This window comes from Belonocnema kinseyi, chromosome 7, assembly GCF_010883055.1.
Source record: "Belonocnema kinseyi isolate 2016_QV_RU_SX_M_011 chromosome 7, B_treatae_v1, whole genome shotgun sequence".
Taxonomy (NCBI): Eukaryota; Metazoa; Arthropoda; class Insecta; order Hymenoptera; family Cynipidae; genus Belonocnema; species Belonocnema kinseyi.
The window spans coordinates 87,903,827-87,923,697 of NC_046663.1; the positions used below are offsets into that span (position 1 = coordinate 87,903,827).

The 19,871-nt window shown below is 29.2% G+C and overlaps 1 protein-coding gene across 4 annotated transcripts in view; it reads right to left on the reverse strand.

The window, feature by feature from the left end:
• Positions 1 to 19,871, reverse strand: part of LOC117177347 (protein couch potato) — a 152,664-nt gene that overhangs the window by 37,694 nt on the left and 95,099 nt on the right. For all 4 annotated transcript variants that reach the window (XM_033367972.1, XM_033367970.1, XM_033367973.1 and 1 more), the window contains one exon: positions 9,193 to 9,334. In XM_033367972.1, coding sequence (XP_033223863.1) covers positions 9,193 to 9,334 — 142 coding nt within the window. The remainder of the gene's footprint in view (positions 1 to 9,192; positions 9,335 to 19,871) is intronic.

A 19,871-nucleotide genomic window follows, 5' to 3' on the forward strand; every position in this document is an offset into this window, starting at 1 on the left:
GGTATTAACGCAGAATTAAAGTTTTTAGTTGTTTTTTTTTAATATATAGTTTCATTTCGAAGATGTCCAACGGAATCTGTCCTCAAAACGTTTAGGTTAAATAATCGAATGATTAAATAATTGGATATGTGCAGTAGTACTTAATAAATAGTTAGTATAAATATCGCGGTATATGCGCTTATATTACATTTTGATAGCCTAATTATTAAATAAAAATATATCCTTAAGTTTAAAGTAATAGGAAATATAATAATTAATAATCATAAATGTAAAAAAATACAATAGCTACATTGGGTTTCATACAATTTTAATTCGATTCTAAATTTAATATAAATTTTAATATAAATTTTAATTTTAATTTTAATCGGTGGTGGGTGGGGGGTTGAACTTGTGATGTCACTATGGAGTGTTGAAGCTTTTTGTTATCATTTGTGACGAATAAGGCAATGGGTGGAAAAGGTGTTCAAAATAGCGTGACGTAGTTTTCGAACGGCCCTATTACAAAAATGATTAAATGAAAAAATGATTTGCAAAGTTATTAATTATTCAGAATATTATATTACAGGGAATTTTAAAGACATTCAATTATTCAGACTTTAAACTATTAAAATGGATGTTCTCTCACTGAATCAAGTACACTGGAATCTGGATTTAATCAGTCCGGATTTACCGCGTTTCGGGAATCAACGACTCCACGGTTTATCGTGATGAGGGGGCGCGAGAGGCACTCGCAGAGTGTTAGTTGCATCAGGTTGCTTCATGCCTCTAAAAATCCAAAAAAAATCATTCATGCGGCTCGGCCTTTTTACATTCGGATGGTCTTTATTTAGATTAAAGAATAATGCAAGCTATGCCCGAAACCGGTAATAAATCCAAGTTTCAGCGTACATAATTCAAATTTAGCTTGCATATATGAATTTTGTATTTGAATCATGCGTTGAAAAGTTCACTTGTCTCTCTCTGAAAAAGTGTATGGCCCTTTTAAATCACTAACTGACAAACGAAAGATATCGGAAGACCTTTGAAACCAAAAGGATAAAAATCGTGACATTGGAAATTTTACAACTCTATAAACGTGAACATAAAAACGTTCCGAAACCCATTTCGCAGAAGTGACAAATTTCAATTAAGATTTACGAGTTTCCTGATCTACGAAATAGATTCTGAAGTAAACGAGTAAAATTCTTTTCAAATCCAGTATAATTAACTAATTTCAAACAGATACTTTAGAAAAATAAAAAAAAATAGGTTGAACTATTACAGAATGTCCAACTTTGTAAAAAAATCCAAGCTATTTCCCGGTTAACTTTTAAGTGTATATATTATTAATTATTCAATACTAATTACTTTACTAAATATAATTTTGGAAAATAATTAGACAACTTGGAATTCTCTCAAAGAAGTTCATTCCTATAAGATTTTAAGACTGCGTTTTCAATAAAACCATGGAATTTTCCACAAAAATAGAAGAATTTTAATAAAAGAGTTGATTTTTTAGGCCAAAAAGAAGAAAATGTTATAAAACAGTTAGATTTTTGACCAAGAGATGAATTTTAAATCTAAAACATGAAAGTTGGAAAAAAAATTTAATTTTTAAACCTAATAAACTAATGTTTAACCAAAAAGAGATGAATTCTGGGCCAAGTATATAAATGTAGACTTTTCAATGAAAAAGAATAGATTTCCAACCATAAAATATGACTTTTTAATATAAAAAGATGAATTTTTTATTGAATAAGATGAATGCTCAATAAAACAGTTAAATTTTCGACAAAAAGATGACTTTTTAAGAAAATAGTTTAATTTATAAACAAATGATTTAATGTTTAACCATTCCCAAATATAACTTTTTATTCCTAAATGATAACTTTAGAATGTCATCTATTAGTTATTAATTAATATTTAAACAATACATCAATACAAGCTTTAGGTTTTAAAATATATTGTATAAAGGAATATTCATTTGGAACGAAACATTAACTTTAAAATCTTAAATATAAAAGGATCTTTAATATTTAAACGTATTTTTTTTGAAGAGCAAGAAGATATTTATTGCAAAAGTGAACAAAATCTAAAAAATTTCTGGTTTTCAAAAAAACTCCAGTTTATGGTCACCCTATATTAAAACTCGAAGATCGAGAAAAACAAATAAATAATCTTCTGGGCATAATTATTTCTTGGATACAATTTATTATGTCGAGTAGAGAGACCACCCTACATTAATTAATGATACTACAGTATTCATTCATTTGAAATACTAATATATGTAAAATAATTAATTTAACGCAATTAATAGTGCAGCCACGATATGTGTTAATATATTAAAATTAGAATTGATTATTTCGCTTATCTTTGTGCTTATAATTAATGATTATCTACTGCAGGATCATTATTTACTGTAGGGTGGTCCCTCCAAGATTCGAGTCTAGAAAATAGCAAAAGAGCTGGGACAATATTTAAATAACTGACCCAGTTTCAGGTCGATCGTTATCACGATATGTCTCTATGATTCGTTTGTACATTCGAAAACGATAATCTTACAATAATTTTCGTAATAATCACGGTTTTATGTGAATAAATAAATTATTCACAGTGAAATTCTTATTATAATGAAAATGCGACAATAGCATTAATGGGCTTTTAAACTGAATATACTGGTGATAAATATTTCAGATTAGGTGAAGGATTGAGGCTATTGTTAAAATTACTGTATTTAAGTTGAAATGTTTTTTGTCTCATGTTTTTATGTACAGGGAAAAAAGAATATTCAACAAACGGAGCTGAACAAATGATTTATATGTATTTTATTTTAAAGATTTCTCGAAACTATGGTCTTAAATGAAATCCAAGTTTGAAACATATTTTAGAAATCTGATATTAAAATTTGCAAGCAACAAAATTTGTAAACATTCAAATCTAAATCGTATTAAAATTAGATAGCTTAGCAATTTCTGAGCCTTCGATATTAAAAAGCATTCAAATATGTGGAAGTCTAGAATTTTGAAAACCCTAAAATGTAAAATGTAATTTTATGAAAAATTTTTCATTTCTCAAAATGCAAAATAGGCCATTGAATTTAGCGATCGATCGAAAATGATTTCCTTTGATCTATGACTTCTGGGAAGCTTTCTCTTCCGTGACCAAGAACACAAATAAATAGCGTGTCACTGGGCAATCTTTAGGATCGCATTAGAGTAGAGCTTTCGTATCATACATGTATAAAAAAGCACCCTTATTTGCAAAATTGTGTTGCTTTGTTCGGTTTGTCAATAATTTCATAGCTTTTTCTTTTAGCGTTTAGACTAAAAAAATCCTTTCTGTAACTGGAACAAATTTAGATTATTTTATTACTAGCAGCAAGTTAATTTTTATTTCCTAACATTAAAAATTTAAGAAATTTAAAAATCCATTATTAAAGAAAGTTTTAAATATTAAAGAGAGTTTTCATAAAAAAATAATTAATAATTTCTAATTGGAAACGCAAGGAATATTTAAAAAATATATTGAACAATTTTGAATTTAAAAAGTTGTAAATTAACCAATTTTCGATTAGTTAAGACTTCGAAAAAAGCATAATATTTCGAATGGGATGAAAAGGAATGAAACTTGTATCATTTCTCAATAAAAGTTTTTGAAATTGAATAATTTAATAATAAAAAATTTCCAAATAATAATTTTGACCTGGAACAATTAAAAGTTTTCAAATTTGAAATTTAACACTTAATCAAATGTTTGAAAGTTAAAACTTCTCAAATTCTAGAATTTGAAATCGTGATTACATAAAAAAATTGATACAGAAACTTTTGTGTACTTAAATATCAATTATTATAAGTAAATTAAAATAATTTCAAGAATGGAAATGTTTAAATTGTTCATTATACGTTTCTAAATTTAATCGTTCCGATTTTAAATCCAAAATTAAAACTTATGTAAGGGAAAAATTGAAAATTCAGCATATAATATGAAAACAATGATTGAGGTAGCAATTTCAGACAGTAATATTTTGATCTATTTTTATATTAAACGGCACCATTTCTTACTTTTTAATTGGCAATCGGTTAATTGTCAACACTTCATTTAGAATTATTATTCATTCTTGAAATATTGCAACAAAAACTATTCATTAAGTTTGAATAATTCGTTTTAAAAAATATTTATCTTAAAAACATACAGTTGTAGGATACTATATTGAAAATGAAAGAATAAAAAGTAATTTCTCTATTTATACTTGTAAAATCCGACCATCGGTTTTTGGTGATAGATCCCCCCCCCATATTTGTTCGTTTTTCGAAAAATAAATTCCTCGGTTTTGGAAAAAATCAAAAGAAAAAGTATTTGTTATTAACTTTTTGTAAATTAAAGTATAGTCACCGCCAAAGCCTTGGTATTGTGCTCGGGAAATGCTCTAAAAATGCAAAATGGCAGTTTTATGTCAAGTTCATGTTACAGGCGATATTTTGATGAACTTTTTGAATATAAATGATTCTTTTTCGATAAGTGACAGGTTTTTAACCATTTTAAAACTAATTTTTAAGTAATCTTGAATAGTTTAAACAATTATTCTTAGTTCAGACAATATTTTTGCCAGTAAATAGTTTGTTATTCTTGTAATCGTTATTATATGGGAAAGGTGGAAGGAATTCTAGTTTTTCGAATCTCTTACACGGATAACGGTTTCCAGATCAATGAAAAAAAATTGTTTGAAGAACGGACAATTATTTAAATAATTGACAAACATCCTGAATGAAAAAATATTACATTCGTTAATTGTTTCATCATTTCCAGAAAATATTAACTTTTTACTATTTACTAGAAAACAATTAAATAAATAATAATTGTTTAAACAATCGAAAATTAAAAAAATATACATAGAAACTTGTTACTTATCGAATAAAAAGAACAATATTCTACAAATTAAATGAAATTTTTAAATATTTAGTGATACTATATATTTCTAATGCATTTTGGCTTGCTATACTTGAAAATCGCATTGAAAAAAAATTTGATGGGTTAGGTTTCGAAATTTTGTGTGTTTATTTTCCTCTGAAACAATGGTTTTTTAAAATATTTCGGTTCAGTGCATCTAATCTACCAAATTGATCAGGGAAAATGTTACTAAGATTTCTTTCAGATTCAATGATCTTTACCTTGTTACCTTTTGTAACCAGATTGGTCGTTTCTAACTTGAGATATAGTTCACAGAGTAATTGCTATCCCAGATTTTTTTTTTCAAAATTCTTATTTCGAAAAAAATCCTTAAAAAATTTTTCAGAGATTTCAAAGTTTAGCAGGCCAAAATGCATTAGAAAAATATAGCGGTACTAAATGTACCAAATAACTGTAAACTAGTGTAATTAATGTTGAAAAAAATACCAGCTTTAGCATGAATTTTACATAAAACTTGTAATTTGTATTTTTGGGGCTTTCCGGGTACAATACGAGGGGGTTGGGTGGAGGTCCAAACAAAAACTTATTAGTTGGAAGTTAGTAATTGAATATTCCTTAAGAAGTGTCTAGACTTTAATTTACAAAAAGTTAATAACAAGTACTCCTTTTTACATTTTTTTTAAACCTAGCATTCTCCCATGCAAAACCCTATATTAGTTTTAAAAGCCAGTGAGCATGGGTTAATGTTCAACGACTAAAAAAAAAATTATTTTCCGAAAAAGGAACAAATTGTTGGGAATCTATCATCAAGAGTCGAAAGACAAATTTTTGGACCACCCTAATGAATAGTAGATTATTATAAGCTCAACTTACGATATAAGACCCACCGGTTTACGCAGTTCCTAGAACTGATATGCTCAGTCAAGCGTGACCAACATCTCGAGGACAGCACTCTCAGCGCGGTAGTTGCATCAAGTTGCGTCATGCTTCCAAATCCCACAAAAATGATTCATGTGGGCCTGACTGTTTACCTTTGAATTCCTATGATTTGTGTCAAAGGCCAAGGCAAACCATGTCCGAAACTGGTCTTATATCGAGAGTTGAGTGTATATAATTTACTGTAACCACTAGATTATTTATTAAAATTATTAAATATTACTATTTTAAAATATATTTTCGGAAATTGGAATAAAATATTAATTTTTAAACTGAAGTAGAAATCGAGTCATTCTAATTGACGTTAAACGTCAAGTTGAACCAAATTCCGCGCGAATAATTGAGATCGTGTCAAGCCGAACAGCAAAGAATCGAGTTTGTGTCAATTGTCTGCACTTTTTTGCAGCTTAAGCGAGTTGTCAACGAATTGGAAAATAATCCCCGGATATTCGGTATTTCGATACTGTTATAGAGAAAGCATCAGAGCGGGAAAATTCGCTTTTGTTGATATAAGTGGACAAATAAAAAATTATAACGCGAATATTTTAAGGGAATTGGAATTTACCGATTTGTAGAATTATTCTTGGTAATGTAATGAATTTTTCTAGCGAGAATACTAATGATTTTTCAATACCCTAGAAAGAAAACACGCGTAGTATCTATCATCTAAAATTAAAAAGATGACTAACTAAAAATAACTGTAGGGTTGTATTTCTAAATAAAACAATTTTAATAACAACGTGACGAATAAAATAGTAAAGAAACTTGTGAGAAATATAGTGAGCTTTTTTTATTTAAAAATAAATGCAAATCAAGCCTATTAATTTAAGCCGCAGCAAAAAACATAAATATACAAATAATTACATTTACATAAGTCAACTTTAGAAATCAAGTTAAAGCTTAAGCAATTCTGAATTTGACTGTCCAATGTACAATGTACATCTAAAACATTCTTAAAAAGGATTGATTGTAGATTTAATTACAAGAATTCATTAATTTAAGGTATGAAACAATTTCAAGTAATGAAAAAGCAAAATCAGGTTTTTTTATTTAGTAGTTTCTTTCTTTCTTTTAATTTGCTTTTCGTTTATATTTATCTATCAGATTTGAGTAAATATTGTGTGTAATTTTAAGAAATATGGAACTTATAAATTGAGTTCACAGCTGAATTTAATAATAATGTATTCACATACATAAGCAGTGTACTTTGATGAGCTTGATACATCCTAAAAGTGACGGCAGCGTTTCTATTCGAGGTATAACATTGTGCATTTTATTGATTCGGGACTGACCTCTGATTCACACACGTGGAAACTATGGCAAAACGACACGAAGGAAAATTACTCTTCCTTCGACATTTAATATTCCACAGTCTGAAGGCTAAAATTCGATCAATAAACCATTAGAATGGAACCTTATCCCAGAAAAAATGTCACTCTTTCCAAAATTGTATACTAACAAATAATAATTGATTTGTATACATGTATGATAGAAATGACATATTTAATAAAAAATGTTGAGTTATATTTATTTGTTCTATTTTATTTCTGCTCGAATTTATTACCAGAAATCACAAAATTAAGCATGTGCACGAGGTACAATTAAACTGAAAAGTCGCTAATCTTTAAAATGATTGACCCAATTCGGGGTGCCAACTTTAAATGGTTCTTATCCAATTGTCACTCTCATTTATACAACCTACCTGATTTGAAATTAATTGGATCAAGAGAAAAATATTTGTGGGATTCATAGAAAAATAACCTTCCACCCTAACACCCACCCCTTTTTTGCACATTTTTCCACTACTTTGGAAACTTTGCACTACGGTGGCAAAAAATATATTTATGTTATTGTCTCAACCCCCCCCCCTCCCATTTCCTTCCATTTGATGTAAAAATAATTGTGTTATTTCTTATAAATAAAAATATATCTAATCCGTGGTCGAAGGCTTTTAATTTTAAACACTAAAAAGTTCACATTTTACAAAAACGAATTATATAAAACTAATAAAGTGAGACAATAAAATGATGGTAGGCATCACAGAAAATAATATTTCGTAGTTCTTTTGATGATTTAAATACAATTTCAATTTCGTTTTTGGACCTTTAAAACAACCCTTACTGAAAATCACATGGTAAAATACCGTCTTTATGTGAAAAGTGCGTAAATGTTTTCTAGGATGTCAGAAAACGAGGCCATTAGGTCAATCAATTCGTCTCGAATCAAGGAGTCTTTTTATTGCTAAATTAACTTTAAAAAATGCTAATAAAAAGGTTTTATTGCAAAAAACAGATATTTCAAATATTAAATCACTAGAATTTCCCTTCAAATTTCGAAATCTTCACAAGTTTTGAATTACTTTTGAATCTTTTCAAAATCTTGCAAAACTTCAAAATTTAGCTTTAAACTCAATGTTCTCTTAGAACACATCTTTCAAAATAAAAATGATTTGAAACTTTTCTTATTCATTTGAAGCCTTTAAAAATTCTTAAAACGTTCCTAAATTTTGTTTCAAAATCTTTAAAGAACCACATTTTGTTATTATTTCATAATTTTTAAATTTATCTGCTATCACATGTTGTTAATCAATTTTTGAAATATTTTAGAATTTTTACTTATTTTTTAATTATTTTTCAATCTTTTCAAAACTTTTAAGCTTTCTAAATGATTAATGTTTTTACTAAAATATAAAAATCTGCGTGATTAAAAAAATTGCCGTAAACTTCTCGGGAGTTCCCGGTTAGTAGACAACTCACACATTACACATGTCCAACCCCATATAGAGGGTAGGTTTTTTACTTTCAAGGCTTAGTATTTTAAATAAAATTAGTCTAAAATGATGCTCAGTGATACCTAACATCTTTTTATTGTCATACTTACTGCTTTTACACCAGTCAATTATCGTTTTTATCAACAAACAAAAAATAAATTTTTTAGCGTGTAAAGGCCTTATACCAGGAGTCCAACATTTCTGTTTAAATTATAAAAAGTTCTAAACTTTTTTTTATTCCATATGAAAGAAAATAGGGGGCGGGTGTGACAACAAAAAGTTCTAATTTTTGGGCCACCCTACTTTGCACCCCCTTTCGTCTTCTCTCAAATATTACAGAAGTTGGAATTCTAGAATACTAAGGATAATAAGAAATTTGCCAAAGAGTCAGTAGGGGGTGTACTTGGTAAAATCGTGAAGTACAATCGTGATTTTTGGAATATCTTTCGAGAACCGTGATGCAGAGTAGACTTTTGAAATCGGTGCAGTTTTTGGGGGTGGGGTTGGGTGTGGGGTAGCGAGCTAGCGGGGGTGAGAAAGAGGTTGTGAGAAAACGTACGTTTATTCAGCGAGTGAATTTTGTGGCGGTGCATACTTACGTCCAGTTAGAGGGTGCATCAGAGCGGGGTGCGAGGTGGCTGCTGCAGCGGCTGGTTGCTTGGGTTTGCTAACCTTTGTGTTACTTTTTGCAAATTCCAAACGTATGGTTTGTGGCATATCAGGATCGAATCTAACCCCCTGCTGCAAATAGATCCCTAAATTAGTAAAAGGGGAGCACACGTGGAGATGGAGAACTAAGTGGGTGACCAAAATACTATAATTGGAAGGAGAACTACCGTGCCCAAGCTCGTTATATTTTGAATTCGATAAATTCAATACAATTTACATAAACCAAAAATTACTAGTTTCAAGCATTCCCCCTAAAGAATCTCTAGTATCTTGCATGTGGGGATTAGCAGAGGATTTTTGTCATATTTCACTTGCTCTGCCTGTCCTTTCCTAGCGGACCGCGTGGGCAGAACGATTATGCACATGCATCAGCGTAAAGTGACTGCATAGTAACCGTTCAGTGCATTGGGCCCGCTAGGACATATTTCATCCTTTTTTACATTTTTCACAATTTCACATATAGATAAAAAGCTAAAAATAGTGTTGAATTCTATAGGAAATTATGAATGAATGTAAAAAAGGGCGAATATGTGCCGGTCATTTTACGGTCACGTAATGAAGAAACCGTTTCGTCCACGAGGTCTGCTAGGGTTAGTATAATTTTTTTCTTGAATTCATGTCAAAGACATTTACATGTGTGCCATACAAATTTCAGAAATGTGCAAGCAACGTGTTTTACATATTTGAAGCAATATTTTTGTATCTTCCTTAATGTAACAAGACAATTGGGGTTTGAATTCTAAATACGCCTACACATTTTTCTCGCTAAATAGTGCTGACTTCTGGACACTCTTCCAAAAAGTTTCGAAATTAAATTTGATATTTTTATAGAAATTTTCATTCCGCAAAAGTAGCTTTTGCCGTTAAAAAAAGCCCGTTTTCTAGAACATCAAATTTGTTTGTATTTTCTTTTTACTTAAACTAGCCGTTATTTAACCAATTTTGGTGATTTTTTGATGAAATTTACAGGAAATACTTTTTACGATTATCTACACCTGGTAGCGTAAATAACAAATGAACATATTAGTTTAAATTTCAAGAAACAAAAAATGCTTCAAGGTATAGGGCGCAACTGCAAATAAATGATTCTAGCCAAAGGAGCGTGGTTTAATAACTAATAATTTATTCTATTTAACTTTTCAAATGTGTCATTATTTTCAAGATTTTTAAATTCAATAAAACAGGTCTTAAATCAGTATAATAACTATACATAAATATTTTAAAATGTGTTGGAGTAATGCAAACAAATTTTTAAGATGTTATACACGAGTTAATAAACAAGAATAATTTTGCATGTGATTTGCAATGATTAATTGTTGGAATTTATTGTGTTTGCATAATATATGGGAGGAATACACGATTACGATTAATCAGTAGTATTAATGAATAGACTCATTTTTTCAGAATAAACTGACAATATTTTTTAATTACTCGCTATTGTCATATTTAGTAATCTGACAAATAGTTTTATTTATTTAAATAGAATGTGTTGTTTTGCGGAATCGACATTTCATTTAAAAAATGTATATAAACAAACGCATATTTCAATTTTGTTTCTTTGAACAGTCTCATTTCTTTAACGAAAACACTAAAAGTGTCATACCTCTTTTTGGTGAATCCGCTAAATTTTTGTCGACGAATCAACTACAAGTGTCTTTACAAATATTATTCATTAGTCGAAATTTAATAAACTGAATTAATTTTCATAAGAACGCTTGAAGTGTATACATACGTGTGAATAAACGAGCCGCGCGCGCGGGCGAAATAAAACCTATCTAATTTATTAATGATGATTTATTTTGTATTAATTGTTTCCGTCTCAGGTGCAAATTTATAACTTTTGTTTTAAAAAAAATCCTATGTTATTTACTCTACGAGACGTAGAAGATCATAAATGCTTTTATTTTATTTTTGTTTGAAAACGGCAAAAATTACAATTTTTTTTTGTCTATAGAAAAATGCTCAACTATAAATTTTCTATAACAATATGTACTTTTAAAATAAAAATTCGAAATTTGGTTGAAAAGTTTATTGGGGCTAACTTCGTTTAGCGAAAAAAATGTCTAGACGGATATAGTATTCGGCCCTTCAATTGCTTTGAAGTCTGGTAAATTTTCAACACCCTTAAAGTATTATACAAAAAAACAGGTCTCGGAATTGCGGTGTAACCGATTTTAACTGGCATTTGTTTGGAATTTATATTTTGTTTGTGATTAAATAATAGTTAATATTGACGAATTCAACATTATAAGGATCTAACAGACAAATAATAATCTCATTTTGAAGTTTATAAATTCCCAAATTTAAACTATACTAAAAAGGAAATTACAAAACAAATTTATAATGATATTTTTGCAAAAAGGGCACGATCGATTATTCGAAATTTGTTCATAAATTGCTATAGAATTATTTTGGTAACAATAGTCGTATAGAATTTTCTAAACTCGAAGTTCAGTTTATCGAAAATTCCCTGGCTTTCCCTGACCAGTTAAAAATTCTCTGACTTGACTGACTTGAGTTATTAAGAAGTTTATTTTTTCAAACTGAATGCGTTCAAATTGTAGAAAATCTTTTTCCCCATACAAATAAGTTATCATTCATTAAAATCATATCATTTTTTAAAATTTGGTATGAAAAGATAAATAAATTATACCAAACAAAATTTGCTAAATATACTTTTTTTTATATTTCAAATTTTGGCCGTAAAAAGATGTATCGTCTTTAAACGAGGCCATCCGTAATACTACCGCAATTTTTAAAAGTATAATTAGATACTTTTTCCCGAGATCTGTATTTTCGTACCCAGCATCATACGTTCATTATAGAATAAAAAGTGCAAATTAAAAAATTCTCTTCAAGCTCAGTCCAAAGGTGTAGAAATATTAAAATATTGAAAATTCGGTTCAACTTAAATGAATTCTGTCGAATAAATTTGAAATTTGTTAAACTCAGTTGAATTTTCATAAGTTTTTTTTTAATTCAGTTTGAAGTTTATAATTATCGAAAATTATTAATTTCATAGAATTCTGAAAAATAACTTCTGCTTCATTAATAAAATTCTGTAGATTACATTTTAAACTAAGCTGAATTCTTGAATTATTTTAAATCTTAAATTTCTTCGAATCCAGTTTAAATCTTTTAAATATCTATGGAATCACGTTTCATGTAATTATATTAATTAAAATGAATTGAAATTCTGTTAATCTTTCTTTAAATTTGTGGAATTCATTTTCAATTTTATTCACTCGCATTGATAGTTGAAAATTTACCGGACTCCTTCCATAAGGGCTTAGTATTTTAAAATTTGTAACCTCTTTAAAGAATCTGTGTTTCTTGATTTCAAATATTTTGCTTCTGATCGAATAATTTTAGAATTGACGAGTAGGGCACGTTTTCCAATAATAATGTTGGCGTGAGCGAGTGTGTCATCCGACAAAAGGATGTTTATTTATTTAATGCAGGGATACTGTTGCTGTCATGTTTGCTGTCAATAGTACAATATAGTTAATTTCTTGGACAAAAGGATTATACATTTTGCATTGCGTGAAGTCAGTTGCGTGTGAGGTAAAAACTGCTGTCCAACGGAAAAACCTAGTGAGTAAAATTAGCCATAGAAGTTATTTTGCCGTGCAAGCATGCCGGAAAATACTCATAAAGGCACATGTCACTTACTAGGTTTTTCCGGTGGAGAGCAGAAAAGAGGAAATGTAACGAGGTGTGATACGCTTTTCAAGGCACGGAACAACACCATATAGAGTAATGTCACAAACGGTGCAACCAGCATAAAAAATCAAAGAACTGGATGTGTCCATTTTCAAATGAACCAGTGCATTACAAACAACCGTTATTTTGCAAAAAATCAGAAATTTAAATCATAAAGTGGTTTGGTTTTCTGATTTTCTGTTCGAATACTCTCCATTTGTTGGCAGAGAGAAATAATTTCAAACCTAACTGAAATTAACAATTAAGATAAATCTCTAATCCTTGATTAGCACTTTTAATTAATAATTCTATACTAGCAAAAATAGCGTGCTTATAATTAAACGTTTTTTATTTTGATTGCCCAATTATCAAATTGACATATATGCTTCAATTTAAAGTACTAAGTCATATTCCAGAATAGATCATCTAGACGTCGTTGCGACGTGATTCTAAACAATTTTTAAGTTTAAATATAATGACCCTGAATGTTCCTCGAGTCATGATTGTCTATTATAACTAGACCAAGAATACTTTATCTGTAAAGTATCAACGGTATTCCTAAAATAGAGACTTATGTGGCTGAATCTTTTATATCAGAGTATGTATTATACAGATACACTGCTGAAATACCTATCATAGTAGAATATAGAACCATGTAGCATCAAATGATTGGTTACCAATAATAGTTTTTTTTGATCTCAAACAATAACGTGTAAAGTTGAAAGCAATATAAATTCACATAAACTACAAATCAAGTCCTTTGACTTTTTTTATAGAATCGACCTGGAAAAAAAAATTTGTTTATATTAACGTGATTTGCGTTTATATTTTCAGTGCCACTTGAACTCCTCAAAAATAAAGATCTTAGATAAAAAAATTTTTTATATCAATTTAACATGAAGAGAATTTGATATCCCAATAAAAGCTTAAGGATTTCTATTAAATGGCAACAACTTCAAGTGGAAACAGAATTTTATAAGATGTTTAACTGAATTTTACTAATAAACTATCAAACTTTATGTTAGCAATAAAATAAATCAAGGGACAAGAGCACGCGATAAATGAGCATGAATGTATAGGAGCTTCAATGTGGAGAAAGTGATCAAACGAAATTGAAAATTCGTATATATCATTCGAAAAAAGTCTGAGCTTTCTTGATGCACAAGTATTTTATTCTCTTTCTGATGTTCGAAGAATGTTATTGACTTTCATGTAGTGAAAGATTTCCCTTACTTATTGAATTAAAAGTTCACTAACATATATTGCATTTAATGATGAGGAGTTTATTGAGATTGTTTTTAGAAGTGTAACAAAACGCGGATTGCAGAAGAGTGGATTTGACTCAACTACTAGTTAACGCTGCATCATTAATGAACACAGTATATAACGCACCATCCAGAGAATTTTCATAGTGCCATAAACATCTCATAATATAATTGCGAACGGCTGCAGACTTGAATTTCGATAGAAGAGTTTCATCCAGTTAGCAAAAGTTACAATGGAGAAACTTCATTAGCCTTACTATATTATAATAGATAGTAGTAGATAGGCGAGGGGATACTGAGCCACTTTTACAAGAGCTATTATCTACTGAGCCCTGTACTGATCAAGATCAGTGAGCATTTCTGACGGTAAGTTATTTACTCAGAATTCTTAACTCTCTTGATTGTTGTGCATTTTATTTTTCAGCGCCAATTTAAATCAGTGCAATATGCTGGATCCGTCTAACTCTCAATGCATTGCATGTAATATGATACTCTAAACAATTTGCGAAGTTTGAGATAACGCGGAATGCATTTTTATTTAAGTCAAAGGTATTTCGAAATACTCATTGTTTCCTACAGGTATTCAATTGTTATTTGAAACGAGTATGATAATAAAGTTTATAAAATATTTCAATACACAATTACACAATTCTCACTCATCCTCTATAGTTGATATAAAAGGAAAATAAGGGTGATTTATTGTTTTGCTCGGAAATTGGTAGATATAATGAGCGTACTGGTTATAATTATAAATGTCTGCACCAACATGTGCCCACTTCTAGCAACTTCTATGGATTTATATCTGTCTGAGTCTAAAAAATATAAGTGATGATAAGCACTTTGTTTCCTCAGTATTTCTGTAAATCAAATTTTCGTTAGGTATGGCTGAAATTGAAGCTTTTTATACTTAAAATTGAGTTTAAAAAATGGGAATATTTGGTTATTTAGACTTCTATGTTGGAAGCTTTTCTGTTAGTCCAATTTTCTTTGAGGATTGCTCAAATTGAAACTCTTAGCATATGTAATTTAGAATTTAAAAAAATTCATCATGTAAAAATAAATAAAAAATTCTTACAATAATAATGAAAAATAATTATTTATGACGTTCATTACAATTACATGAAATACAATTTTGAACATAGTGCAAAATTACTTTACATGCACAGGAAGAGTTTAATAAATGGTATATGTACCACACAGTTCCAGATTTTTTTGTTCATACTAGAAAAGATATTCATATAAATTCGAGACTTCTAATTATCCTCTAAACAATATTTACAGTATATCACGCGAATATTAAAAAAAGGTTTAGATCTAATAATCACACTGAGCTAGCATGATAAAAGGATGCTACTTCTTGAGAGCAACGGATACTTTACCATCAGGCTTTAAGAATAAATATGATGAAACAAATTATAGAATGTTTTCTCTGTTTTCTCATGCTATCTCAGGAATATTTTTCCTTTGTCAGAATATCTGCTCTTAAATTTCCTTTATATTAATTTATCACAATGGGATAATTTTACAATCAACTGCCCTTATGGCACAGCAGATTCACAGTATTATCGTTAAAACATATAAGCTAGGAAAACAGCTAAAAGATTACTCGCAAATCTTCAGAAGGCATTGGAGTGAAGACCAGTGATGACCTAGTGATTAAAAAATCACCAAGGTACAATAAGCATCAAAAAACAAATTGAGATTAATATCAGCTTGTACTTAGTTTCATCTCAAAGGTAAGCAGTTCATTTTATTAGATGAAAAAAATATATTTTAAATGATTTCAAAGATTTCACAAAGATTTTTAAGTTTTTTAAAGACTTAACAAGATTTTCCAAAGGTTTCAAGAGTGTTCAAATTACTCATATCTTTTTCTGATCACTGTCACAGTTTTTAATTTACTTGTTCTTAATTTTTTTAAATCATATTCACCTTATTTCGTATAAAATTCTGTACCCAATAATTTTTATTTACATTATTTCTCAATCATTTAGTATCAAAACAAAACCAGAAAAAATAACTTGTTTTCAGAATTTTTGGCACCCAAATTTGCGTTAATATTATCTCTGAAATTTATTTTCTATTTTTTCTATTTTTAGGTTGAGAAAAAAAATGGATTACGTTTTTATTCTACCCCAAGTAAAAGTACCGGTTGAATGGGTAATTCAAAACTCATTATTGAAAATAAGGGAGGTCATAACGCAGATAATTGAACTGTATAAAAATATGACGGAGAATGGAGTATTATACGAATTTTTCGAGTTCCACGTAAAAATTAAAGGCGTCCATACTAAATTGGAGATCGAGGAAGGAACTTACACTTTTAAAAAAATATAAAAGTGAAAAGTGGAATCGGTTGTTTAGTGTTAAAAAAGTGTAGTATTTACTCTTAAGGCCATGTCATACTAACCTGATAATAACTTCACGGAAAATTTTTCCCCCATGCTCGGAAAAAGAATGAATACTGAATCAAGAAAATATTGTTGCGAATACGGCCGATACAATATCCTCTTGACTTAAGAAAATATTTCTTATCTCAAAAAATGCAATAGTTTGAAGAAACATTATTTTCTTGGTTTAAGTACATTTTATTGAGACAAGAAATTGTCTTGGATCATAAAAATATTGTATCGTTCATATTCGTACCGCCGTTTTCATTATTCAAGGTTAATTTTTTTCCGAGTGACGAAAAATATGTTCATAAAATTTGTTTTATGGTTTAGTATTACATGGCCATAATTGAGAGAATAGTTTACATTCGATACATTGTTCCGAATGTCAATACATAAATAATGTGAAACAGTGTCGTAAAACAAAAAATGTGATTTTTCATTTTTAACCTTGAATCAATACATACACATACCCACATTTATTTCTTTGAAAGAGAAACAGATATATCGTCAACTGAGTGTAATTATATTATGGATTATTTGAAGGTAAGTGTGGATGGAATTTTATGCTCTGTAACTTTATGAGTTCTTTTTATTATAAGAATATCTGAAAATTGTGTGAACAATGGTTTAGGATATACAGTAAAAATAGTATTTAGAAAAAAATTTGATATGGCATACCTTAATATGTAATTATCAACCAAGATCCTAAATTACCTCGGTTGACTGTAATGTTTTACTGTTTTATTTTTTTGATAATTACTTTTTTATTATCTTCCAGAATTTTTCACAAACATAAATTTACCGTTTTGATATGGCAATTTGATAGATCAAGCTAAAACTTTAAGTAATTCTAAACCTGATTATATGCTTAGAATATCTTTAAACGATTTAGAATCTTTTATTATTACAAAAAAATCCAATGCTAAAATTTATATCAGGCATATCCATATAAGTGTAAGTCCTTAAAGTAGGGAGTTGCACCAGAGTTTCTTTGAGTATTATTATTATTTTTATTAATACATCACATTTGTGAATAGTTTAAACAAAAATATTTAGAGCTCCATTAAAGTGTTCAAAGTATAAATTTAGGGCTAATTAAACATTAACAATATTGACTAATTTTTGAATATTTGAAATAAAAATAAGTGAAATTAATGTTATAACTTGTTTTCAGATTTCTGTGTTTTTCTAATCTTGGATTCGAACTTATATAATTACTATGTTACTACCACAGAAATTGAATATGACATTTCGATTTTGTATGACATTTAAAATTCTCTAAGTGACATAGAGCTAATTTAAAGATATGCAAATCTATGAGTGAGAAATACAGTTGGATGTTCCAATAACAAAAATCCTTTTATTCAAATACATATTTTAGTTTTGCTGATTTGGGTTTTCAGTATTGACCTGTTTCAACTATAATTTCCATGTATTAGATGATTCACTCACGTTTCTTTGTGATCATAAGAAAGCGTGAATACGGTAAGTGGGGAAAGTGCACTGGTCAAATGAAAAAGATGACACTTATTTCCTAACCCATTTTGACAATTTGTAAAAGTGGTGCGTAAAGATATAGTCTTCATCCAACTACAAGTAATTTTGCACTTTTCGAATTACTTTTCTCTCATCTTCAAGTTTTGTTCGAATGCTAAAAAAAATTATCTTCAAATCAGATCCAAATCGATTAATATTTAGGCGTGGTGCAAAGACCATGAACTTTCCAATTGATTTAACCGTCAGAGCCATACGGGTGCAAATTTCGTTTTCAGAATTTTAATAGTTTTGTACAGTCTTTTAATTTTAATTTAAATAACAATAAAAGCATATAATTTCGGGATACAATTTCCTCAGGAATTAAAATCTTTTATTAACAAAACCGTTAAACTGAATTATCACATAAAATATAACAATTTTTAAATAAATCTTTTTTGAGAGGGAGGGACCTTTGAAATTTTCGCCTGTCCGATTTGCACCCGTATGGCCTCTGAGGGTTAACATAGAAAAAAGTCAACTTTGAAAATTCTAATATTTAAATACAATGATACGTTACAAATAATTAAGTGTACAGAAATCTATAATTACAAACAGTTAAACTAAAATCATTAACCTAACCTATGTATTATCGAAAATGGTATTCAGATAAAAATAAAAATGCATCCTCCCTTATCTTAAACTTCGAAACTGTTGAGGGTATCATATTACATTCAACGCATTTAAAGACAGACGGATCTAACATATTGCATTGATTTAAAGTGGTGCTGAAAATACCATCAGAAATGCTCACTGATCTGGATCTTACCCATGTTAGTCGATTAATATAAAATTGTTTGAGCAGTAATATTAGCTATATAAAGAGTGGAAGCGACTCGAAATGAACTTTTGATATTTACGGTCACCTAGAGTAACTTTATCATTACAGCACAGAGAGTATATCCATATACAAGGAACAAATTGCATAACAGCTCAAGGGGGGGGGGGGGGCAGACAAGTGTAAATTTGTTACAGTACCATTGTTGAAGAGAGGGGAGGGGTCTGGATACAGCCGATCATCCGTTACGTAATTTAACTACGGCCCCTAACGTGATGTACTATGTATTATATATTATTTATACACATCTCGCTCGCACCTGTACTTCCGCACGTCTCACTCGCGCCTGCGCATATACTTTGATAAACAAGGAAGTAAGAGTGTGAAATAGCCTCGGTAATTAAACTTCTTAAATAACCCCAGATTTCCAGGTATTAGTTTCCCCATTTTTTTCCATACTAACTATTGCAATATTATCCACTGATGAATGAAAATTGTATTGATGGATAATATGTAAATACCCCAAATTCGAATGATTTCAAATCTAAAGTATCTAAATAATTTTAACTGAGTACTTTTCAACTCTAGATGCTTATATTAATAAGTTTAAAAAAAAATTACAAGAATTTTTAATTGCAAAACTTGAAAAATAATGTGATTTTAATTTAACATGTTTTCAAATAAGAAAGTTTTCAACTTCTGAAAATTTTAACGTTTTTAATTAAGACAAACGCTTAAGTCCTCGAGAAGAATTTTTATACTTCAGAATGTCCTGATTTTTCAAAGTTCTTCCGACCGCTAGCAGTCTTGATAATCACACCTTCAATTACATTCAAATTAATTACAATTTTCACATCCATAACAAAACTAATGGAAATTGGAACTTATTAATTCTGAATTTATTTTCGGCGATTTGTATTAAAGTCGACTGAATATTT